The sequence below is a fragment of the Lepidochelys olivacea genome, assembly GCF_965140295.1.
Source record: "Lepidochelys olivacea isolate rLepOli2 genome assembly, chromosome: 7".
Lineage (NCBI taxonomy): Eukaryota > Metazoa > Chordata > Testudines > Cheloniidae > Lepidochelys > Lepidochelys olivacea.
In genome coordinates this window covers 78,206,404-78,232,082 of record NC_140417.1, presented here as the reverse complement: position 1 = coordinate 78,232,082, position 25,679 = coordinate 78,206,404, and the positions used below count along the sequence as shown (strand labels likewise).

The 25,679-nt window shown below is 42.1% G+C and overlaps 1 protein-coding gene across 3 annotated transcripts in view; it reads right to left on the bottom strand.

The window, feature by feature from the left end:
• ZNF365 (zinc finger protein 365) overlaps positions 1-21,736 on the bottom strand; it is a 33,444-nt gene extending 11,708 nt beyond the window's left edge. For 2 of the 3 annotated variants that reach the window (XR_014712406.1, XM_084633947.1), the window contains exons 1-2: positions 21,678-21,736; positions 10,495-11,238 (exon numbers count right to left, since the gene is read on the bottom strand). Coding sequence is in view for 2 of the 3 variants with exons in the window: in XM_084633947.1 (XP_084490073.1) it covers positions 10,495-11,238; positions 21,678-21,700 (767 nt within the window). In the remaining variant the exon portion in view is untranslated. Of the gene's footprint in view, positions 1-10,494; positions 11,239-12,294; positions 12,373-21,677 lie in introns of those variants that run through there. The other variant, XM_084633948.1, reaches the window with a different exon arrangement.
• Between the last annotated feature and the right edge of the window lie 3,943 nt (positions 21,737-25,679).

Genomic DNA, 25,679 nt, shown 5'->3' with positions numbered 1-25,679 from the left:
GGAATGCATAGGCGCCGACTCCGAGGGTGCTCCAGGGCTGGAGCACCCATGGGGAAAAATTAGAGGTGCTCTGCACCCACAGGCAGCCAAACTCCCCCTGCCCCCACCTCGCTGCCTCCTCCCCCACTCCCAAGCACGCTGAGTTCCCGCTCCTCCGCTTCCTCCCCCCCATCCCCTGCCGCCTAACAGCTATTTGGCTGCACTTAGGACTTTCCCGGAGGGAGGGGGAGGAGCAGGGACAGGGCATGCTCAGAGGAGGAGGCGGAAAAGGGGCGAGGTCTTTAGGGAAGGGGTGGTGTGGGGTGAGGGCGGTGCAGGGGTGGGAAGAGGTGGGACTGGGAGGCTTGGGTGGGGGGCGTCGAGCATCCACCGAACAGAGGGGAAGTCGGTGCCTATGCCATAATGCACTAAAAAGCTCTCTGAACTAGCAGGAGTAGAAGTGGAAGGTGCTCCAGGAATGGTTGTTTCAAGGCATACACAAAGGCTTTGTCTTTCATCCCAGCTCCTTTTAGGATATTTACTTACACATACTCCAGATTTTGCTAGTGACAAGCAAGAATGAGATAATGGGAACTTATTTTTGAAACTGTCTACTGGGTAATGCCAGCTTTATGGCTATGTATGGTTTCTGTCACTACAGCTTGCTCCAGAATAACATGAGGTTTTCTATAATCAGGTAAAAGGCACAGAGCAGAGTTTAGGATAATGCTAACACTAAAACCAAGATGAATTTTAGCACTTGACTCGCCTCTCACTAACTCACTTACATCATTGTAACTCCTTTGACTTCCATGAAGTTATTCGGGATTTATACTGGTGCGAGAGCAAATAGAGGCCTTTGGAATCTTACTTACCTGGACAGCAAATCAAAAGGCCCTGTATGTGTCAGACTGAGGAAATTTTTTACTTTGTTTACAAAAAAAAAAATCTGTCTTAGTGTTACTTCTCCAGAAATGATCAGATGAATATATCTGCCCACGTTATTGCATAGATTACACAACACAAGGTTTTGCAACAAACTTTACAGAAAATAATAATGAATTTGCATTAACAAACAAATTGCCTTTTCATTTCCTACATGCCCTACTGTTTAGTAGGAGACAGGAAACTCAAAGACATGGAAACATGCAGTTTGTTATACTGTAGGCCTGCGATTTAACTCACCCCGTACTAAACCAGCTTTGGGTGAAACTCCGGGATTTCACCACTAAAAGTAAGGGGGAAAAATGCTCCACTGCTGCTAAGGTGCCCCCAACTCAGGAATGCCCCTAACAAGAGTTATAACACCAACGGTTGTAAAGTAGAGACACCCAAGTCTGGGAAGTTCAGGGAGGAAACAGAAAGACCCCAAGAGTTGGTAAAATAGATAAGATAAGCTCTGACCAGTGAATTTATGCTGCCCATCTGCACAAACAAAGAAGGTCATAAGTTACAATTTGGGCATGAGAGATAAAATATAAAAAGACTTGAGGAGGGAGGAGAAAATGTAGGTGCCAGTGTGTGATTGGTTAAATTTTGTTACCTAGGGGTACTGAATAATGTGATAGGTTTAGTAAAGTTAAAGGAGGTAGCTAGTTTTACCTGTATGATGTAATAAAAAAAAATGCTCTTTGGGAACCATCTCCGGATTGGAATTTAACATCAAGCTGCTAGAACTCTGACCCCTCTGCACAACTGTAATGTGCAGAGGCATTGCTGGAACCCCAGAGGAGAGGATCCTGACTGGCCATCAGGTGAATTTTGTCTGTATATTGGGAGTGGTGAGCATAAGAGATTTGGTTGGTATATGTATTCTGAGTGTTGCTAATAAATAGATGTTTAGAGCACAGCTGTGTAAGGCTCCCTCACTAGGAAAAGGTCCTGCAGACCTGTAAAGCCCTGAGCCCCGAGGGAAAGGGCAGGTACTTAAATTGACCCGGTTTCTTCCAGAGCCCCATAAGTAAGGATAGGTGCCTTACACCCTGTGTCCTCAGAAGGGAAAGGCTGAGGGGGCCTAAATTGATTGGGTCATGCCTTGAGCCCTCAGTAGGGTATAGGTGGACTGCCCTGGATTTTTTTGTGAGTACCAATCCATTACTCTTGGCAGGGGAGAGGGGCAGATAGTTGGTTTCCCTTCCCCCCAGAAGCAGCAGGAGCATCAGCTACTGAACCAGCCAATGTAGAGCAATGAGAAGCTACTACTTGCTGAAGTACATAGTCATCCTGATGGGATTCACTGTGACAGCTCATCAAGTGTTGAATAATTGGCAGTTGCTGTAAAATGGGCTGGATAATTTCATGAATACTAATGATATCAGGAAAGATCATTAAAAGGATACCTAATCTCCTTTTCTAGGGTGTGACTGGATCGCCTGCAGAGGGCAGGAAGTAATTTCCCCTTCCTCCACATCCATAGTTGGCCAGATATATTATGTAAGGGATTGATTTTCTTTGGAAGATTGAGATCACTGTCAAAGGCAGGACACCAACCTAGATGGGCAAATGGTCTGATTGAGGATGGTAAATCCTGTGATTTTTAGTGTAGATTCATCCATGCAGTTTATTAATGTGCCTTTAATGATTTTACTATCAACTAATTTTCTCCCTACAGAAGTGAGCCTCCCCACTCTATAACTCCCAGGGTGAGTTTTACTCTCTTTTTAAAGATAGGCACCACAGTAGCAACCCTCTGATCCTCAGGCACAGCTCCTGTTCTGTTAAGGTGCATGACATACTTGTTAGTAGCTCTGCTATCTTATAATTATTATATTTTTTACTTCCTTTAAGAACAACATCAAGCCCTGAGGATTTACTGCTATTAAGTTTCTTCAGTTGTTCCAACCCTCTTCCTTGGAGACATCTTTCTCTCTGCCATTGCTATGCCTTGATTACCTAGAAGTTGTTCACTGGGGAATTTTTTCCCTCATCATCCATACTAGAGAGGACTAATTCAACAAACTCATTTAACTTCACCACAGCTACATTGTCTTCTTAATTGCCTCCTTCGCTCTAGGCAGTTTGCATGGTCTTACTCACAGGCTTATATATGACCTTCTTGCTTCAGATCTATTTTTAATATATATATTATTAATAGCTATGTGCTCTTTATTTTTTCTCTTTATTTCCCTTTCACACCTTGCCTATGCTAGCTAATTTGGATTTTGTTAATATTACCTATGCTGAATTTCCCCATTTTGCTATTTTTCACTCCTTTGCTTCACAGAAAAACTGACACTCACTATGGTATGGTCAGATGCTGCTCCTAATGAAGTCAGTGTCATCCTCCCCATTTTGGGGCCCTCTGTTTAGAGGGAGGGAATGGAGAATACACACAATATACCAAGGCAAGACAGTTGGGACCAGTGTTATCACAAAATCACCCTTAGTCTGCTGAAGAGGCTAAGTAGAAAACATTTGATAAGGGCTGCCTCAAAGCTGGGGCACTGTGCCTTCAAAAGAACTCCTTTAGGTCATGCTAGCTATGCTGCACCCTGTGTACTCCTCTAATATTTCTAAACAGGCTCTCTAGGGTTATTAAACCCACCTGAACCCCTCCATTTTCAACATTATCTTCTTCCTCACCTTCCCCAAATGTAATCTGTTGGCTCTCCTTTCCATAGTCATTCAGCCTGAAGATTCCTACCCTTTGTTTCTTCAAAAATACCTCATTTATCTGCTATCACTTAAAATAATGCCTTAAAATATGTAGGCCATAAAATCCTGAGCCCTGCTTGGACACTTTCCAAGCAGTGATGGCTTTATTCAGTGGAGCTCAGAATCTCTGTGGATTTATTTATTTATCCTCTCCTCCAGCAAACTTTTTCAATGGACAAAAATACTAAGATAGTTACTAAGATTTGGGATCAAATCCCTAAATAATAACCCTTAAAATAATTACAGTTTTGAACAACTTTGTCCAAACCTCCCCCCCCTTAAAGTTGTTTTAAGACATGGAATGTTGCTAATTTATCATACAGCAAGCTTTATTTTTTAGTTCTTTGGTTGATAATGTACCACATAAATATTGAGGTCTGGTTAGAAATTAAGGTTGCTGTCTTGATAGAATTTAATCAGCCCAGTAAGTATTATCACCTTAAGGCTGGTTGGCTCTACCAATTACTGTACTTACAGGCAATGCAAAGACTGTCTTTGTCTTTGCTGAAAATAATCAGAAGCACATTCCACTGTGTACTTTAAAAAAAGCATGAGTTGCGCTGGTCTCTGTCCGATTGTGAACCTCATATTCCCATTGATGAGTAGTTATTTCCATGAGTAGTTCCATTGACTCACTAGGATGAGTCAGATGGGTCTGAATTTGGCCCTAAGGTGTGTCACCCATTCACAAAAAAACCTCTTCTGTGACCCTAAATGATCGATTGGCGATCCCTTGATTCGAGGATGATTTCTACCACGGATTTCCATATGGGTCCTGAGATGACTCAAGAGTCCGACCCTGGAACTGCAAATCTGCCCGTGGAGATACAGACATTTTGTGGTAGGCCAGCAGCCTGCTGGGAGAAAGTTATTTCTTTTGCTTTCCTCCTCTCTCTCTTTTCAGCTTCAAGGGCAAGGCGCTTCTCCTGGAACTGGGCCACTGCCTGGTGGAGGATATGGCACCATTGGGGTTGGTTAGTAGCTCGCTCTTCCCAGCTTGTGATGTCCACATCAGTTTTCTTAAGATGCATTTTCAGTGTGTTTTTGTAGCATTTCCTCTGACCACCACAGGATCTCTGACAATGCATGAGCTGAGAGTAGAGGGAGCTAAAAACCTGGCATCTGCATATAATGTCCAGCCCAGCGTAGTTGGTGCACGAGGATCATTGCTTCAATGCTGGTGACATTGGCTTCAGCAAGGATGCTGGCGTTAGTGCAGGGATCTTACCACTTGATGCGAAGGATCTTCCAGAGGCATCGTTTGTGGTACCTCTCCAGACTCTTGAGGTGCTGTTGATAGGTCACCCAGGTTTCACATCCATAGAGGAGTGTAGGAACAACGATTGTCTTATAGACCTGGATCTTGGTATCCTGCCATAGGTCATGGTCCATGAAAACGTGTCAGAACAATTTCTCAAAGGAAACGCTTGAGCACTGGATCCTGTGTTGGATCTCACTGTTGAGTTTTACATTTTGAGAAAGTTTGCTACTGAGGTAGCAAAAGTGCTCAACTGTCTCCAAAGTCTGACTGTTGATGGTGATTTGTGGTGGGTCATGTGCAAGGCCTGAAGCATAGATTCATAGATACTAAGGTCAGAAGGGACCATTATGATCATCTAGTCCAACCTCCTGCACAACGCAGGCCACAGAATCTCAACCACCCACTCCTGCGAAAAACCTCTCACCTATGTCTGAGCTATTGAAGTCCTCAAATTGTGGTTTAAAGACTTCAAGGAGCAGAGAATCCTCCAGCAAGTGACCCGTGCCCATGCTACAGGGGAAGGCAAAAAACCTCCAGGGCCTCTTCCAATCTGCCTTGGAGGAAAATTCCTTCCCGACCCCATATATGGTGATCAGCTAAACCCTGAGCATATGGCAAGATTCACCAGCCAGATACCCAGGAAATAATTTTCTGTAGTAACTCAGATTCCACCCCATCTAACTTCCCATCACAAGCCATTATGCCTATTTACCATGAATATTTAAAGATCAATTAATTACCAAAATCATGTTATCCCATCATACCATCTCCTCCATAAACTTATCGAGTTTAATCTTGAAGCAGGTTGATAGAGCACTTTAGTCTTCTCAATATTGAGTGAGAGTCCTAGGCTTTGGTAAGCTTGTGCAAGAAAATCCAGTATGGTCATTCTCAGTGTGCCCGAGGATGACACAATCATCAGCATACTGAATATCAGTAATAGACACCCTGAAGACTTTAGACCTTGAGAAGAGACGTCAAAGATTAAAGAGCCGCCTTTCCATTCTATATTGAATGTCAACTCCATTGGGGAGGTGATGAACTTTAACAAGGACCAAAATGACTGTTCAGTAGATGGAAAACAGGGCTGGGGCCACAACGCATCCTTGCTTAACCCCATTTTTCTGACAAAGGTTCCATCTCAAGGCCATTGCAGAAAACTGTGGCAGTCATCTGATCATGGAGAAGCCTTAGGACCTTAATAAATTTTGGAGGGAAGACAGATCTGGCCAGCACCTTCCATAGGGCTTTGTGACTGACAGAGTCAAAGGCCTTTGTCAAATCAAGGAAAGCCATGTACAGGTCCTGATTTTGCTCCCAAAATTTTTCCTGGATTTTGCATGCAACAAAGATCATGTCAGCTGTCCCGTGGGATGGTCTAAAACCACACTGAGATTCGGCCAATATTTCCTCAACAAGGGGAAGTAATCGGTTTAAGAGGATAGGGGCAAAAATTTTCTTTGCTGTAGATAGCAAGGCAATGCCTCAATAGTTTCCACATCCTAAGTGACCCTAAATGCATACCAATGATAAGCATTAACTAACTGAAGGAGATTTTTCAAAGGTTCCAAGGAAAGGTAGATACCCAATTCCCACTGATTTTCAAAGGAGAGCCCAACTCCTCTTTCAAGTTTCTGTAAAACTTGACACAAATGGCTTGAGTTGACGACCTCCAGTATTCTGAATCCCCTTTCTGTTCTCTGTGCAAGTGGATGTAGCCATGGCTCTGCTCCTTCCCTTTCCCCTACGGGCATCCCAAGAGATGCACAGAAGGAATAGGATATGTGCTCCAGAGAGCCACTGACCACAGCTGTGTCAGTTTGCTACTTAGGGGCATAAGGGAACAGCTCTGTGAACTGCCATGGAAAAACAAGTCACAATTTGGCTCCAAGGCCTACTCTTCATGTGGAAGTTGATTAGCATAGCTATTGTGGAATAAACTGTTCCACAATAGCTCCCTATGTGGACACAGTCTTCTAGAATTAAGGTGACTTTTATTCCAGCATAATGACTCCACTTTGAGAGTAAGAAACTAACAATATGGAAGGTGGGTGACAGAGGGAAACCAATGGAAGTTTTGTCTAAGTACTGAAAGTTTGGTCCTTAATAAGTGCCCTTATGTCTTGTTCTTGTATTAAAGCCAGAGAACATAAAAAGACCAAATAGACAAAACAAAAAGAAAATGCCAGTAGAAATTCTGGATTTTGGATTAAAATCAGCACTGTGTTTTTCTGTAAAGGGAGAGTTCCTGCTGTCTACTTATTGTCCTTAGTCATAACAATGATCAAGGCAGAGAGAACTACTTAGGCCCAGGTCTCTAATCTTTTAAATGTTTCTCACATACTAAAATTTAGGGATGCACAAACGTCCCCTGGCCTTGCGTGCTTACTCTGTTTAGGTTTATTAAAATCAAACCCCTTTTGCTTGTTTGTTTTCCCCACCATACCAATAAATCCCCTTATTTTCCAGAAACAAGCCTCTAGAGGCCCTCTTGAACTCATAATTGCTCTTAGCTTCAGTGATCTAATTGGAAGCTTAAAATGTATTCCCTTTGTGCAGGTTTCCGTGGTATTCTGAAGCTCATGGTATTCATGCTGACTCTTGCTCTCCTTCATCAAACATTGAGTATTTCCTTTCTGTCCACATTTTCCAATTAACTCTGAAATTTGCTCAAGGGCTCCACTCACTCCACAACCTTTACTCATCTGTGTGGTCTCAGTCATGGGTCAGACTGAGGTGGCTCAGTGACCTGAGTTATCTTTGGTGACTGTATCTAGTGTTCTAGAATATTAAACACTCTTTTACAAAATAGAAACAGAAATCTCTGGCCCTTCTTCTTTGAGTGATGTCCCAGTGGGTGCTCAAGTTCAGTTGTCTGCCTGAGGGCTCATATACACACACCAGTTGTGCCACTTTAACTATATCAGTATAGTTAAAGCAGTCCCAGCCCCCCTAGTCTAGACACAGTTATAGCAGTACAAGGATGCTTTATACTGGTATGGTTATTCCAGTAAGGTAGTGGCACCAATTTAAATATTTCTGGGGGTGGGGTGGGGAAGAGTAAATTCCAGTCCCTGCCCCTTAGGTTTGCTAACCCTTATTAAACCTCACTTTTTAAAAATGGTATGCAGCATGCATGTCAATTTGTTTATTAAGTCAAAGTTTAGTCTCAGTGACATCTGTGCCACTCCATTGAAGTCAAAGGAATTACACTTGCATAACGGAGGGTAACATTTGGATTCTCCTGGAGTCTCCAGGAATTAAAGATTAATCTTTAATTAAAGATTGTCATGTGATGAAACCTCCAGGAATACATCCAACCAAAGTTGGCAACCCTACTGCCTCTTCCCACAAGGACAGTATTCTGGTTCCTGCTTTCCCCTCACCTGCTGCAGGGCCCCTAGGTTTCCTAGGGTGAGGAGCCTCCCCTCACTCTTACTCACACAATGCATGAGCAGGTGCTTTCAGGAGTCAATTCTTGGTGGGTTTCAGAGTAGCAGCCGTGTTAGTCTGTATCCGTAAAAAGAAAAGGAGTACTTGTGGCACCTTAGAGACTAACCAATTTATTAGAGCATAAGCTTTTGTGAGCTACAGCTCACTTCATCGGATGCATACAGTGGAATGTATGCATCCGATGAAGTGAGCTGTAGCTCACGAAAGCTTATGCTCTAATAAATTGGTTAGTCTCTAAGGTGCCACAAGTACTCCTTTTCTTTTTAAATTCTTGGTGGACTCCCATGCGCTGTGCCATACAGGAACAGACTCCCAGTGTGACAGGTCACAACACCATTTGTCTGGCTGCTCCTCTCTCTGGACAGGGGGCTGCCGGGCTAAAGTTCAGTGCTGTTGCAACCCTGTGTGCCAGGTTGCAATCCCACTCCCTGAGACTTGTCTGAGTCAAATTTCAGTGGCACTGCGACCACACAGTTGAGTGATGCTCCGGCACCAGCCACTACTGAGTTCGTACTGAGTTAATACAGGACCACTGTTAAGAATTAGTCAGGCCATGCCCTCCGCAGCTCTGAGGCCTATGGTACTTCAAGCGAGTGCAAAACCTTGGGAGGGATGTGGGAGGGGGGGGGAATTAACTACCAAACCTCTAACCTAAATAGTTATACCAGCACAACATCTATGTGTAGACCAGGCCTGAATCTGCCAGCAGTCTAAAAGAATATTTCTAAGAGGTGTAAACTGCTGCCATGGAGCACAGTGGGATGTTAACTCCGAGGCCTAACCATGTTGTCATTTAAAGTGTGTCTGTTGATCGAAGCACTCACACAAAAGGGGAAAGTGTGATCTTATTACAAAGATTTGCATAATCTATTTAATGCATCTCACTTTGACCTCACATCTGGGCACAGCTTTGGAGAGTACCAGCACTTATTTTTTTCCCTGTCTGACCACTGCTCTGACTGGCATTAATAAGACTTCTCATGTAATTGAAAGAATGCAAAATGTTGGCCCCACTGAAGTCCCTGGCAATACCCCCTTTGACTTCAGTGGGAGCTGGATCTGGCCCGCATGAAAAAACGCTGCAGTAGAAGATCTATTATTTTGGAAACTTAGATCTGTTTTAAATCACTGTCATATCTACTAGTGTTCCTCATAGTTCTTTTTGGTAACTAATGAACCAGTTTAGGAGCATCACATTTTAAAGAACATGCATTTAACTAAAGTAAGTTGTTGTTGCAAACTGTCTGAAAGGGTTTCTGAGAATGCTAAATACTGTAAGTAGTTCATCCATAAATAATGTTACAAACATTGCTACATTTTTAATGGGTGCATCATGAACATCTTTTTAGATGGACGGTTTGCCAAAATGAGTCTGGAATCTGCTTGTGGTTCCAGTGATACATAAAATTCTGTTTTTATAGATCTACTTCCCATCCCCCAAACCCCATCCCAGGTTTTTCTAGAAATGCTCTCTTGAGTACTTGCTTGCAGCCATGCCTTGCTGCTCCACAGGGGAGAAGAAACTCCTTTTACCGCTGCCTCATGCTGCACCCATAAAACACAGGGCAGGCGTTGGTCCTCTGCTACAGCCAGATCGTGATACCCTTACTCACGCTGAGAATAACTTCCTCTAGGATAGGACTGCTCAGAGTAAGCTACTAGTCAGAGTGATAAGGGCACCACAGTCTGGCCGTTATTAAACCTCACTTTTTAAAAATGGTATGCAGCATGCATGTCAATTTGTTTATTAAGTCAAAGTTTAGTCTCAGTGACGTCTGTGCCACTCCACTGAAGTCAAAGGAATTACACTTGCATAACAGAGGGTAACATTTGGTGTAGTGCTGCCTAAGCTGCAATTGCACTGTTTAGTGGTGACCAAGGTATCTTGGGCACTATTGTTAACTGAACATGAGGGCATAAAGGCGGCGTATCTGGTATTCTTTTGCTTCTACAGTTTGTTTCCAGAGTAGTAACCTCCACCACACTGGCATTATCTATTGTATTGCAGTTACTACCAAAATCTTACTGTGGGTTTCATGTTACAAGAACGTGTGTGTGCGTGTGTATAAATCTACTTTAATACTGCACATGTTCTCCAAGCACATACAAAGCCATCGACACTGTGCTTCTATTGCCCTTCCACTTACTCTTCTTTCCTGTGAAGTGCTTCCTCAGACTCTGTAAGACGTTGCTTCAGTAGAGCAATCATCTCAACTGCAACGTCCACCTGTCTGTTCAGGTCCCTCTCTCGCCTCTGAACTTCCTGTTTCTTCTGAGACAGCTGCGCAAAAGCGGCCCGAACTTCCAACAGCTCAGCCGTTTTTTGGGCCAGCTCTTTGGTAAGCTTGTCAATTCTCTTCTCTATTGTTTTATCTACAGCTTCTACCATCCTATTAAACTTTTCTCGTACATGTGCCTCAAAAGAGGCTTTGGAGTCTGTTGTTGGAACCCACGGTTTAGAAATCTGCTCATCTGTGAAGTCTGCTGACCCGTAATTTGCCACAAAAGAGACAGGCCTTTCAGCTTCCATCTCCAGTGATTTTCTGTTCTTTGGGTTCTCATGTGAGCTGTCACAAAAATTTATGTAGGATGGTTTCTGTTTTATTGCATTGCTGGTGTTCCCCAGTTTTCCTTGAGTCATGGTCTCTGAGGAAGAGAGCAAGTCTGTATCTTTGAGGGAAGAAAAGAGGTTGCATTTTGTCAGAAGGCTTCTTTCTTCATACCTATGATTATACTCCAGATGTGCCCTCAGAGAAGAAAGGCTTCTGAATCTAGTGTGGTCACCACATCGTGGGCAACGAAATGGCATGCAGATGCTGACATTTTCAAATGACTCCTGCCAGGGGTGTCTGCTTTCTTCAAAAGTGTGCTGTTGCATTACTCTCTCAATCCTGGAAGGAAAGAAAGGACCAACTAATTTTCAGGTTTGTTCAAAAAGATGCTCATATTTTGCTAATACAAACCAAGAAGTAAGAACAAACTTTCAGACTGATTTTTCAAACTGGTTCCTGGGAAAGCAAATTCAACCATCTCATTCGAATGGCAGCACATCACACAGCAGAATAAAGTCAACAAATTAATTTGTAACGTTTTTAGCGGCCTCAAAGCCCTCATTAGGCTCTCATTTAAACGGAAACATCATGATAGTGAGAGCAACTGACCCTGTAGCACTTAACAGTCAGACTACATATATATGAAAAGCTAGCCTGTTGTACAATGTTAGTCTGTAGTGTAGCATGCTCAGAAACTAAATAGCTTACTATGCTTTTTCATATATTCATTATTATTCCTTACTCACAGATAAAGGCCAATAACAAGGATTTTTATATTCATTATGTTGACTAGTAAGCAATAAGACCTGATAACTGTTTCCGTTAATATGACAAATCTAAAATTGTACCTGTGCATATATATACATGCAGATAGGTGAAAGTACTGGTGGTGACATGAACTCAGCAAATGGGGGCTGGGTAGCTTACACACAGAAAAGCTGAAGGGGGGTGGCAGAGGGATGCAAGAAGAGGACTTCAAGCAGAAGGGGGCAAAGAGAGGCTACTTACACGCAGAGGAGTGCAAAAGAGGGGGGCTGTGCAGTGTGCATGTGGAGGGCACAAAGATGTTTAAGGTACAGTGGATTAAATAAGACAAGGTCACTATTTCTGCATGGGCTGGGGAAGATTAGGCAGAGCTCCAACCTCTCTCTACTGCCTGTGTGTATTTGTTAGGCGACCCATCGCCCCCAGTGTGTACGGTGCCTGATGCTGCCTCCCTGGATTCCCTAGACCCAGTTCTCCGAGGGCTCTGAGCTCAGTCCAGTTCCCTCAGGCACACCCCTAAACCCCATTCCTCCCTGCACTGACAAACACATGCACTGATTGCAGCAAGCACATCTTTTCTCTTTCTCCCCCCCGCCTCCAGGCTCTGTGGTGCAGAGAGCAGGCACTTACCCGACTTGTTGCTGCTGCTGCTGGTGCTGAAGCTGCGGGGAAAGCAGTTTTCAGCAGAGCCGTAAATCACGCTGAGCCCAGCACAGTCACACTTATTCACACCCCCCTCTCTCATTCATTCACACCAACACATAGAGCTGAGCCGTGAGCGGGGAGGAGCATCTGGAGGAAGGAGGGGGCTGGGCTAAAGCGGAGAGCTCAGGCAGAGCACAAAGCAAAATCCACTTCAGGCCAGCATAGAAGGAGCAGAAAAACAGCCTGCATAAAGCAACTGGAAACAGAGAAGATGAGAGAGGGAAAGGAGAGAGAGCAAGAGAAATCAGCGTCTAAGTCTAAACACATCATCTGATCATTTAATATAGAAGCAAACGAGTGCAAACCAGACACAAACAATTTAATGACAAGTAATGATACGGAGGAGGGAACTAAGCATTTTGCAAGGCAAGAACAATACTGAGCCAGTAGGACATATTGGGTAAAATCCTGGTTCTGCTGCGGTTGACGGGACTTTTGCCATTGTCGACACATCTTACTGTCACTGACGTGTTGATTAGATGGCAGCGTAAGCTGATGTAAGTGTAGTAGGGTTTGCAAGTTTGTATTTTGAATTATAGTAAGGGTATGTCTGTGCTGCAAGCGCTCCAGCAACCCAGCTGCCAAGCTGCAGTAAGTGTAATGTAGCCACTTGCTCCAGAAGGGGTTTTTCTACTGCTACAGTAAATCCACCTTCTCAAGAAGTGGTAGCTAGCTTGAGGGAAGAATTCTTCCATTGGCCTAGCTATGTCTACAGTGGGAGAATGGGTAGGCTCACCTCACTATATTGCACAGGACATGACCGTTTTCACAGTCCTGAGCAATGTAGCTAAGTCGGTCTAACTTTTAGCTGTAGACCAGGGCTAAGTTGCAAGTAACAGAGGTAACTAAGGCCCCAATCCATGCAGGTAGACACCTGTTTGTTTGGCTGCCATTTGCAGGCATGGGGCCTGGCTACACTAGAGAGTTTAGTGTGCCACTGTAAGCTCTCTAATGTAGCTGCTCTAAGCTGAAGGGAGAAAGCTCTCCCATCAGCTTTATTCCAGCCCCCGTGAGTGGCAGTAACTACTTCACTCCCGAGCAACGTAATTTATGCCGACATAAGATGTAGTGCAGACATAGCCTAACAGATTCCACTGAAGGACGTGATTGTATTGTTTGTACCTTTATAGATCTCCTTTAGCTCCTTCACCCTTTTCTTTCTTTTCTTTTTCTGATTTGTGGACCATGATCTTTAAGTCCTTTATTTGCTGAGTCAAACTCCAATTCCCAATATTAAGCCTTGTAACAACATTGCCTTTTGCTTGTCCTTTTTGCATTTCTTACCCAGCATTATCTGTTGGAGTTCCTTTTCCAGTCTGTCCCAGTATCCCCCAAATACATCAGTGGGTAGTCCACAGGGGCCTCCTTTGGATTCAACTCACCCCTCCGGTGCCCTGTATTTGCCAAATTTGAACACTTCTAATGTCATTGCTAAGCTTCTGGGTTGTGAACCTTGACCGAAAAGCTACACGTATAATAAATTACACATTATCTGTTCCAGATGCATGGATCCTGGTTGAGTCACAGCACCACTAATGACCTCTGAGATGGATGACAGCGGGATGACCTCTGAGACCTCTTTCCATTTGGCTTCTCAAGAGCTCAGTTCCAGCTTTCGTCACTCAGGTATCATTCGGCACACAGCAGCGTTCTGCTGATTAGATTCAAACACGGGGGAGATGGGGCAGATGAATGCAGGGTACATCACATCTCCAAAGTTACACAGAAACCCTCTCCCTTTATATACATTACATATCTCCTTGCATTCCCTATACATTATATAATTTATTGATTGGATTGGCTACTTCACAGGAACCAATCCCTGTGCAGCATGTGCTGTCCGTGCGCTGCCCATACTTCGACTTCCTCTTTACCTGATCTCTATATTCCTAACTTATTATGTCCCTTGTTATCTAGCTCATAATAAATAGTTCCCTGGGTGTTCTCCCTCTTCTCTTAGTTGGCTCAGACATTCTGTCTTTTTAGCCTACTGATGTATTTACTTATCTTATTTAGCACAAACATTCTGTTTTCAACCTGATGATTCATTTATATCCCTAATTTTATCTTCCAAAAAATGAGCCATCCTTCCATGTGTTAATTACTCATGTCGGGCCAGGCCTCAGCTACAATAATAGATTAGACATTGATCCCTTGACTAGCAAATGAGATTTTTAATCATTTATAATCTTGACCATTGAACATACTTTTGCAAATTTTGGGAGACTATATTAAGGCTGTCTAGGAAGTATAAGTCTCTTGGAATTATAGTGAAGTGTCACTGTTCTAAAATGTAGTGTTTGAGACCATTATTGTCAAATGTTATGGGTTGGTGAGATGATATCTTTGATTGGACCAACTTCTGTTGGTGAAAGAGACAAGATTTTGAGCTTACACAGAGCTGGTTGTCACAGCTAAATACAAGATGGAACAGATTGTTTAGCATAAGAAGTTAACACATATTCTAAGAGACTGGTCAAGGTGAAGTGTCCCGTTAGCAGCTCTGCAGTCAGAGGACACAAAATGGAGGTTAGTGAATTACAGCTTGTTGTAGTAAATCATAAATCTTCATGTTGTGATAGGCATGTGTAGGATCCATGGATCTTGAAAGGTGTGTGGTGGGGGCACTGATCCTGGTAGTAGTGGAGCTATGCCTACTAGTTTTACATCTGTTGTTGTTGCAGGGTCTGGTGCTGCTTTGAGTTGGTGGGTCCTGGTCTGTGGGGAGCTTGCTTCTGATGATGAGCTTGGTGAGACTGGGGGGTTGTTTGGAGGCCAGAAGAGGGGATTCGGGAAAGGTTTCTTTCAGGATGAGTATGGGTTTTAATAGTTTAATGATACCCCATGTCACGTGTTTATGGGTTGTTTTTTAATGTGGGAGAGATAAATGTTTAGCATTGATATAGTACATTTCTTTAATAAGTGAAGTATATTGACAGAGCTCTAGACATTGGAAAATAGGGGCACACTGATAAATGCCTTTGAGGTGATTAAGGCTAAAGATTCACCAGAACAGTACCTCAGAGGAAGTTATTCCTGTTGAAACTCAGAGCATCATCTTCTAATCCCTAAAGTGTGTGTACTAGCCAGACTGAAACTTTTTGTAGGAGTTATTTGTCCTCCATTATGTTGTCAAAAAAGTGGCAATCTGACCTTCTGCTCTGACCAAGTGTTACCGACAAAAGGAAGGGGCCAAGAGAATGTTGAACCAGGAAAAGCTCCAAAGCTATGAATTACAACATTAATCTTTTTGTTTTTTTGTGGGAGGCTAACTTTGGAAGTTTTAGTGACCTGATACTGTCCTTACTCTCTCTTGTGTTCCCCTTTACTGCTCTGTTATTTGTCCTCCCCCCCCCCCCACATGCTGCTCCACAATGGGAGGCAGGAGCATTCAATTATGCCACTCAGAGGCTGGACTGAGTGTCACAGGTGTACCAGGCTTTAACTTGGGCTGTCAGGGTGCTACACGAGCCTCCATCTGTGTACACAGGAGCTGCTCTTAAAGTTGGCTACAACAGGGACCACCATGGAATTAGGAAGGGAAAATGAGTGGCTTACAAGGAGCCACTTGCCAGTTTACCTGCAACAGCAAGATTGGATCTAGGGTCCTGTAGCTCTCCAACTCCTCCTATTCCTTTCCTCTTCCCTGACTTCACAGGGGCTACTGACATGCTTAGAGTGAAGTATGTGCAAAAGTGTTTTGATGGATCATGTCCTTAGAATGCATCTGTTTAGTTTTCTATTCCTAAAGTTAACAGTATTGGCGAGTAGCCTCCCCTTCATATGCAAGTAGGAGTTGTGTGCATTTTTGCAGAGAGAATATACTTCATTCTCTTCATCTGAGTTTAATCTACTGTAATTTAAATCTGAAATTGGCAGAATTTAGCACTAACACCTAAATTACGCAAAGCCCAAATTCACACAGCTACAGTATATGAGTCATGTTTGAAATCTTGCCAAGAGATGGGAGGGTATTTTTCAGGTTATTTGTATGCACAGGTTTTAGTCAGGATCTTTCCAAACACTTTAAGATTTCCAAAAAGGTGAAAGTCACACAATGGTTTAGAGTGCCAACACATAGGGAGATGTATGTGAGGGGGAGAACTAGAAGTTAAGGGTGCTCAGCATTTACTGCACATTACTGAAACAAATAATTTTACAAATCTAATATACCTATCTCTGTTTATGTTTTTTGTTTCCTTTTTAAATTTATTTCAGTCTGGACATGTCAGTTTCACTTTTGTTTATAGTCACTTCCCCTGTCAAGTTCACAGTGCCACAGTCTTTGAGCTGCAAGGTGAAATTTTGTTGTTGTTGTTGTTTTTATTTTATTTTCCTAGTGGTAGATTCAGATTCATTATGATCTCTTTAGCTTGCATTCACGGATGTTGCCCTTCCTGGGTTTTTTTTTTTTTTAAAAGGGGCCAGAAGGTGGGGCTGAATGACAGAATTTTCAGATTTTTACCAAGGCCTTCGCTGTGCTACTCAGGGCCCCAGTTATTTTCTAGGTACAGTCAGGTAGACTTAGTGCTGTGATTTTTAAAATATTATGCTACAGTATTGATTTTTTTTTTTAAACTGAGCAATAGATTTTCACTGTACGCTCAAATCCTGGTCAAGGGACCCAGCACTGATCTCAAATCAGTTTTATACTAGTGTAGCTACACTGAATTCAGTAGTTATTCCTGATTAATACCAGGGTAAGTGAACTAAGAATCTGGCCAAGTATTTACTGCATATCATTTACATATAGGTGTATGCTTGTATTTGTCAGTAATGGTGTATTTTTTTCACCTGTACTATGAACAGGAAAGTGCAGTATTTTTCTTTCTAGTGTTAATGAGAAGTAATCACTGTCACAAATACACATGCTAATTTGTAGTACTGATCCCTATCTGTTACTGATACTGGGCCAAATCCTGAGTTCATTATTGAGTCCATCCTTAGTGTGTGGAATGGGCATTTGCCTGAGTACTGATGAACTAAAATCCCAGCGAAGACTTAAGGGTTTTACCCGTGGAATTTTTAGCAATTATTAATTACTTGTATTACAGTAGCACCTAGGATCAGTTCCCCATGCTAGCTTTGTGTGCATAGACACTGTATTATAGATAAATAAAATGAACTGTTGTGCATTTTGTTACATGAAATATACCGACTTGAAAGGATAAATAATTTTCCCAGTATCTTTCTGCCACAATAGTTGAAGAAAAGGTTGCCTTGTATCTGAAGAATTGAAGATGAGACAATATTATTGTACATACTGGCTCCATGTTGCTGTTTAGCCAAGTGCAGGCTGTTTTTTAGGGCAGGTATAAGTTGTGCATTTAAGTTAATTATTAAAAACCTGAGTTTTGGTCATTTAAAGCCAATTTACTAAAAATAAAAGAAATCTCTTTCTATTTCAAATGAGTTTTGTTGTCAAGGCAACAAAGGGGCTGCAGATAGCAAGAATACTACGAATCCTGTAGCACAGGGGTCGGCAACCTTTCAGAAGTGGTGTGCCGAGTCTTCCTTTATTCACTCTAATTTAAGGTTTCGCTTGCCAGTAATACATTTTAACGTTTTTTAGAAGGTCTCTTTCTATAAGTCTATAATATATAACTAAACTATTGTTGTATGTAAAGTAAATAAGGTTTTTAAAATGTTTAAGAAGCTTCATTTAAAATTAAATTAAAATGCAGAGTCCCCTGGACCAGTGGCCAGGACCTGAAAATCACTGAAAATCAGCTCGTGTGCCGTCTTTGGCACGTGTGCCAGAGGTTGCCTACCCCTGCTGTAGCATTTTGTCAGGTCAAGTACATCAGCAGTGTCCAGCCCATCTGTGGATTCTGAGAAGTGATTACTACTCTCATAGGTAGTCCCTTTATGGAGCTGACTGGGACTAGTTTTCCTCCTCCGAGCAATTATTGTTTCATGCTTTTCTGAATAAGAAAAGGAATGAGCCATTTTCTTACTAGATGTTATGAGCAGTGTGTCCCATAGTGGATGATTTTCAAGAAGCCACAATGTTAATGGCTCGAATGTTGAAAGAAGGCTGTAGAATTACTAACAAGAGATAAAATAGGAACAAAAAGGAGAAAAGAGGTGTCAATAATGACTGGGCTTTGCATTTTGAGGTTCTTGATTTTTCTCAAATGAACTAGTGCTGAGGCAAAATAGTCAAATATGTCAAGTGGAAAAAATCCCTCCCATTGAACACCTTTCATCCAGGACACAGAAAATCCCTGGGAGAGAACTTTCTCAAGAAAAGCTGAAGAGATACTTCCCCCTATCTTGCTCAGGAATTAAAAGTAAAAGTAGGGAGGGTGCAATTTTGTTGTTTTACACTGTGCTCAATCTAAGGGAAAAAGTGGGTGCAAGTACCTTAAGCATGCAAGCATGGTGCAAATACCTGTAGCCTAGTGGACCGAGTACAGTACTAGGAGAGCAGGATTCCATTCCAGACTATGTGACTGACTCTCTGCCTGACCTTGAGCAAGTTACTTAAATTATTTGTGCCTCAGTTTCCCCTGTAAAATGGAGATGATAATACCTAGCTCTTTGCATAATTAGAGCTTAAAGTGCTTTACAGAGGTGATTAGTAGCATTCTTCCCATTTTACAGATGGGGAAACTGAGGCACAGGGAAGAAAATGACTTGCCCAAGCTCACTTAGGACGAAGAACCAGGGCTTGAACCCAGGTTGTCTAACAGCTTGTCTAGTGACTTATCTACTAAGCTATATTAGCTTTACATAAACTACTTTATGAAGTGCTTTAGGGCAGAGGTTCTCAACTTTTTTCTCACTGAGCTGTGCGCCCCGCCCCCCATGCTATAAAAATGCCACGGCCCAGCTGTGCCACAACAACTGATTTTCTGCATATAAAAGCCAGGGCCAGCATTCGGGGATACAAGCAGGGCAATTGCCCAGGGCCCTGTGCCACAAGGGGAACTGTGAAGCTAAGTTGCTCAGGCTTTGGCTTCAGCCCTGGGTGGTGGGGCTCAGGGCTCCAGGCTTCAGCCCCATGTGGTGGGGCTTTGACTTTCTGCCCTGGGTCCCAGTGAGTCTAACACTAACCCTGCTAGGAGGACCCCCTGAAACCTGCTCGTGGCCCCCAAGATGGCCCCAGACCTCTGGTTGAGAACCACTGCTTTAGGATACTCTCTGAAGTGCTTCTCATCCACATACAAAAGTGTGTAGAACTAAACCAGTTAGAGAACTGTTTCGAATAGACAGTGCATTTAACAGGCCTGGGACTGGTTCAATCTAAACCATTTCAGTGCCAGTGTGGACATGAAAAAGCCAAAACAGTTCACCTTGTCCTCCCACTGCTGTCTTCCAGTGCACTGATGGCCTATTGAAATCTACCAGAACACACTGCTTTTGGAAACTGTAGGACATTGTGACAGAATGCACTCCTGTATTCACACCCTACACACTATTTTAATAAACTTTGCACAAGGAATGCCTTGTAAGGTATCATTTTAAAATGCATAATTTGCTGGTCAGTATTGTCCTGATAAAATATATGTGGCAACATTGCTTGTGAAGTTATATGATTTTCCTGTATGATATTAACACGTTTGAAACCCCAAAGCCCTGCCCAGGCAGAAGTCAGGTCTGTCCTAAATAAAGGAAGGAATGTGTGCTTGCCTTAATTTGCATTTAAGCAGTAAATAGAGTTATCAAGCAGGAAGGGAAAACAAAGAATGCTCAAAACAGGTGAAAAAAGCCAAGTTCCCGCAGGGAACTTCCTTCCACATAGACTCTTCATCTCCTAGTTCCCAGCTGGAAATCCTTTTCAAAGAGGAAGAGGAGACTATAAAAAGGAGCAAACACCCCAAGACACCCCCCTCTCTCCCTGCCCATTGCATTCTCTGCACCTGAGAAAACAAAAGGAAACAGCCATTGGAATTTGGCCCTGAAGAGTTAGGTTAGTAACCATGTTGGAAGCATATGGTGAGGAATTTTACTTGAATTTAATATAGTTTGTTAAGTTAGGCACTAGTAAGCATTGTGTATTTTTCTTGTAACCATTTCTGACTTTTATGCCGCATTACTTGTACTCACTTAAAATTTCTCTTTGTAGTTAATAAGCTTGTTTCACTGTTTTATCTAATCCAATGTGTTCAAGTTGAAGTGTCTGGGTAACTCTATTTAAGATAATAAAATGGTATATTATTCCCTTAAAGGAGTAATGGATTTAAAATATTTCTACTGTCCAGGAGAGGGCAGTACAGGACATACATTTCTGGGGTTAAATCTGGGAGTGGAGGTGTGTTGGGGTCACCCTTAAGTATAACCCAGGCTTGTGAGGGTCAGGGTGTAACTGGCAGGCTGCAGTTACACACAAACACTCACTGCATGCTGGAAGGCAGTGAGTGGCCCAGGTGGGAGCTACTTCAGCAAGGCATTGTAAGGCACCCAAGGTTGCAGGGCAGAGGTGACGCAGCCCCCCACTGGTCTGAATTGTACCCTGGTATGTAACAGACACATACCTAGAGGGCATTGTAACTTGAAAAGGTTTAGAATAGCTGTAGTATGGATGCAGGACAAACCTGTAACTGTTCTTAAACTAAAATAGTACGGCTAGAGTGTATGCAATGAACAGTTTTTGCTTAAATCGGTCCAGCAAGTTGAATTACAAACAGTTCAGTTACCTGTGGTACAACTAGCTAAAAGTACGTGCCCCAAAAGATGAAAGAGCAAAGCAGAGGAGTATAATTCACATAAAGAATGGCCATTGCTGCCAGAGTTCTTTCAAAATGAGATGGAGATCTGCTTAACAGAATAGGATCTTGTTTTTGAAAAAAAAAAAAGCTGCCCCACATAGAAAAGGAAAAAAGAGAATGAAAGAAAGCAATAAGGCATATCACAATATCTTAAAGAAAGATTTCTCCCTACAGCAAAGCATTTTTCTCATTGGGACTTATTAAAATATAGACATTTTCTGCAAAAGAGAAAGAAATGAACAAAGCACACCATCAAAGCAGAATCTTGAGCAGTTTCATTCTGATAGTACGCCTTTCTAATTGAGATTGGATGGTGAGGAACACATCCCTTTAAAGGTTTCATACCAAATGTCTTCTGCATATGCAGGAACTAAATGTTAAATAAATCACACTGATTTCCCTAGTGAAAGAAATCTGGCTTTCTTATTTTGAAGAAGGCTGTGTAAAAAGGAACTGAGAGTTATCATCTGCAACTAATTAGTTCGTGTTAGTATCTAAATCACAGAAGCTAAGTTTCTAAAATTAGAAATGCAATAGAATAATGTAAAAAGAGCAAGTCTGCCATCCCCCCCAGCTCAAAAAAAACCCCCAAACCTGTGGTGACTGTCCACCTCCATATCAGGGAATGTGGTGCGCAGCCTCCACTAACCATGATGTAAACCGTCTGAGTCTGTTTCCCTTGTTCCCCCCAATCCCACCTCCCTGAGATCTGATTTGTATGCAGAGGAGATCCTCCTCTTTGTGTTAATCTCTTCTTAGAGGGAAGTGGGAATCAGATGCCTCCACAGCATCATTGCTCTCTTCTGTGGATGCTGTACATGGCTGTCTGTAGGTCCAGACAGGAAGGAAGAGGGGGTAAGCAAGGGTAGGATCTATGGTGAACACACTTTGTGCCCCACACCAACCCCACAGAAATTTGTGGCTCTTGAAGAAGTCATTGCAGAAGATGGGAGTATTTGACAGGCTATAAGGGAACATGGGAAGGCCTCTTCTTGACAATATAAAGGGCCAGAGTCTCAACCAGGTTTATATGACACTCAGCAGCCACTGCTGGAAGGGAATTCCCTACTGGCACATCTGCACCAAAGCAAGTCCCTGCTTCTGTTCCTTATCTTCCTGGTTTCAGGGCATGTTGAGGAAGAGAGAGGGCATGTCAGGGATAGAGTATAAGAGAGCACTGCTGTACTGACATAAGGTCCATTAAGGACCCTGCATGAGTGATGTACATCAGAGGTGCCTGGAAATAGCTCTGAGTAGGAATGGCCCTTGGACTCAGGGAGCTATAAGGCACTTCCCCCTGCCCACTACCTGTGCCAACCAGCAGTCTGGCACTGGAGACAATCAAGCCCTGTGTCTTCAAACCCATCTAAAATAATAGTGGTTTTACTGGCTGCCTGGGGGAAATAAGGAGTAAGATGTTTCCAAATCTCCCCTCCTTCAGACCCTCTCACCCCACATTTCCTTCCTTGTTTCCTTCTCTTCTGTGTTGTTGGTATTTGTAGTTTCTATTTTGCATTTGGTGTGAAGGATTGGTGTGAAGGACATTGCTCCACCAGAAGAAAGGCTTGCAGATCAAAGTTGCTGCACGTGAAAAGTGCACTAAATGAATGGCATTAATGAACCTTTTAAACTACAAGTTAACTAGAGAAAGGCCATTTCTTTACAATAACATCTTCAAAAAGGCTCAGTCAAACCAATGGGCTTCCTATAGGATGAAGAAAAGGAAGGCAATAAAAGGGTGGATTTAAAAGGAAAGTATAGAGTGCTTATTAGCTCCTAAACATCCATGAGATGAAAGTGCATGGTGCTCTCAGGTATTAGAGCCTGGACTGACATTAGTGTTCAATACTCATGCTGTAACCAAGTGACAAGTCAAGCCAAGAAAGAATAAAGCACAGCAATACAGCCAATTAGAAGTTCTTTTCCTCTTCCATAAAAGATTGCTTATATTAATGATGGAGACATAATGTATCGAAGAATAAGAACAATTTGATAGGCACTTAGGGTGAAATTCACCTTAGTGCAGAGGGACAGCATGAGGACTATACGTCATTTAAGGCAAGCCCTATTTTGATCTTAGTGCTGCATAGAGCTTGTGTTGACCTTCTGTACTGGAGTAAATTTCAGCCAGTTATCTATTTAAAACATTGCTGTTTCTAGGACTTGTCCCTGTAACCTTTTCCCATGTGAGCAATCCTTAGGGAAACAGTCCCACTAAATTCAGTGGAACTTCTTGCATGAATAATGTCTGCTGGATTGGCCCCAATCCTGCAGTGAGACCTATCTGAGTGACAGGGTATGCCCGCACAGAACTTATTGCAGGACTGCGCCTTTTGGTTACCTTTGCCTTTTGCCTCAAAATAATGCCCAAATAGTACAACATTACACACAAGCGTGATGAAGTTAACACTGCAATTTAAATGCATTTTAATGTATTGGTTTTGATTAATTTTACCCATTAGAATTCTTAGATATGTTTTGGTAAAAACAAGCTGGTGGTATTATCTTATTTCATACTGTCATAAATATAAAGGGAAGGGTAATCACCTTTAAAATTCCTCCTGACCAGAGGAAAAATCCTTTCACCTGTAAAGGGTTAAGAAGCTAAAGGTAACCTCGCTGGCACCTGACCAAAATGACCAATGAGAAGACAAGATACTTTCAAAAGCTGGGAGGAGGGAGAAAAACAAAGGGTCTGTGTGTGTCTGTGTGATGCTTTTGCTGGGGACAGAACAGGAATGGAGTCTTAGAACTTAGTAAGTAATCTAGCTAGGTATGTGTTAGATTATGATTTCTTTAAATGGCTGAGAAAATAGCTGTGCTGAATAGAATGAATATTCCTGTCTGTGTGTCTTTTTTGTAACTTAAGGTTTTGCGTAGAGGGATTCTCTATGTTTTGAATCTAATTACCCTGTAAGGTATCTACCATCCTGATTTTACAGAGGTGATTCTTTTTTACTTCTATTAAAAGTCTTCTTGTAAGAAAACTGAATGCTTTTTCATTGTTCTTAAGATCCAAGGGTTTGGGTCTGTGGTCACCTATGCAAATTGGTGAGGATTTTTACCAAACCTTCCCCAGGAAGTGGGGTGCAAGGGTTGGGAGGATTTTGGGGGGGAAAGATGTTTCCAAACGACGCTTTCCTAATAAAAATAAACCCAGATAAATGTTTGGTGGTGGCAGTGGAAGTCCAAGGGCAAAGGGTAAAATAGTTTGTACCTTGGGGAAGTTTTAACCTAAGCTGGTAAAAGTAAGCTTAGGAGGTTTTCATGCAGGTCCCCACATCTATACCCTAGAGTTCAGAGTGGGGAAGGAACCTTGACACATACTTACTATTTATAAGACTCGTACCAAAAAAATGTCAGCAATTTAAGTCACTGGCATGGGCAAGTGATTTTGTGCACAAAGAAGTTTCAGGAATTGGAGATGTTCTCATTTAGGTGGACTAAAATGAAATACTGAAGACTTCAAATAACATCTAAGACCTTTTCAAAAAACTGTGTGCTAAGCACTATTGCAGACAGTTACAAAAGACATCAATCACCGGACATTACTAAACAAACATGTGGTGTGATGGTGCAACGAAAGCCAAGGGAGTTCATCATCTTGAAGAATCAAGCCCATGTGCAGCAAGATTCTTCACATGCAAAATAAACATTCTCAGGTTCCTTCTTCCATGCAATATGCTGGATACAGTCTTGAAGGCATGTATGATTAGCCACATCTGGCTAAATTTGAGACTGAAAATTGAAAGAATGTGGCTTACCCAAAGGAAAATGCTGATGTCTTTCTTTCATATTTTGTTGCAGGCAGATGCCTGTTAGCTCAATATAATTTGAACCTACAGAACAAGAACAAATTGCCCACATCAAAATATTCTTTGCTCCCATATCCATCCCCAAATTAAGTGACTAATTGTTTTGTTGAACACACATTACCTGTTTTGGAAAAATATTTAGGAGTGTGAAATATTCCCCCATTTTTTAAACTTAAAAAATATTATATAGTTATTCAAGGGTGGGGGGGGAGAACCTAAAACATTTCTTAATTTGTTAAATGGCTTTTTTCCCCCAGGTTGAAATAGTGGCTGGGACAGTGCTCTAGAATTCTAGTTTGTTTTTAAAATAACTTTATTTACATAATTATGATGACTATACTCAAAGTCTAGAAAATCTATGCAACCAAATATGGATAGACTTGTGTGTCTCTCTCACTCACGCACACGCGTGCGACACTGGTTCTTTTTTATTCTTCAGGATGAAATGGGCTATAAAAATGTAAGATACTATTTATTATTGCTATTATTTATAACTGAAAACAATAAAAATGAAATAGGATGTTGTCTCTGCTCATATAGCAGATCATGAAACAGTTAGAAGGACTATAGAAATAGCTGACAACCCAACCACAGGTAAAATGTGCACACTATTAAACCTCAGCTTTATAATAACTGTGAATAATATAGTTCTTCCTCAGAGGCAAAAATAGTATAATTAGCACTTTGCACTAAGCAGAGCATATACACATCTTGGATAGAGTGGAAACTTATCCTTTTCCTGGGGTTTGACCTTAATGTTAAATTAAACAACAGCAAAAGA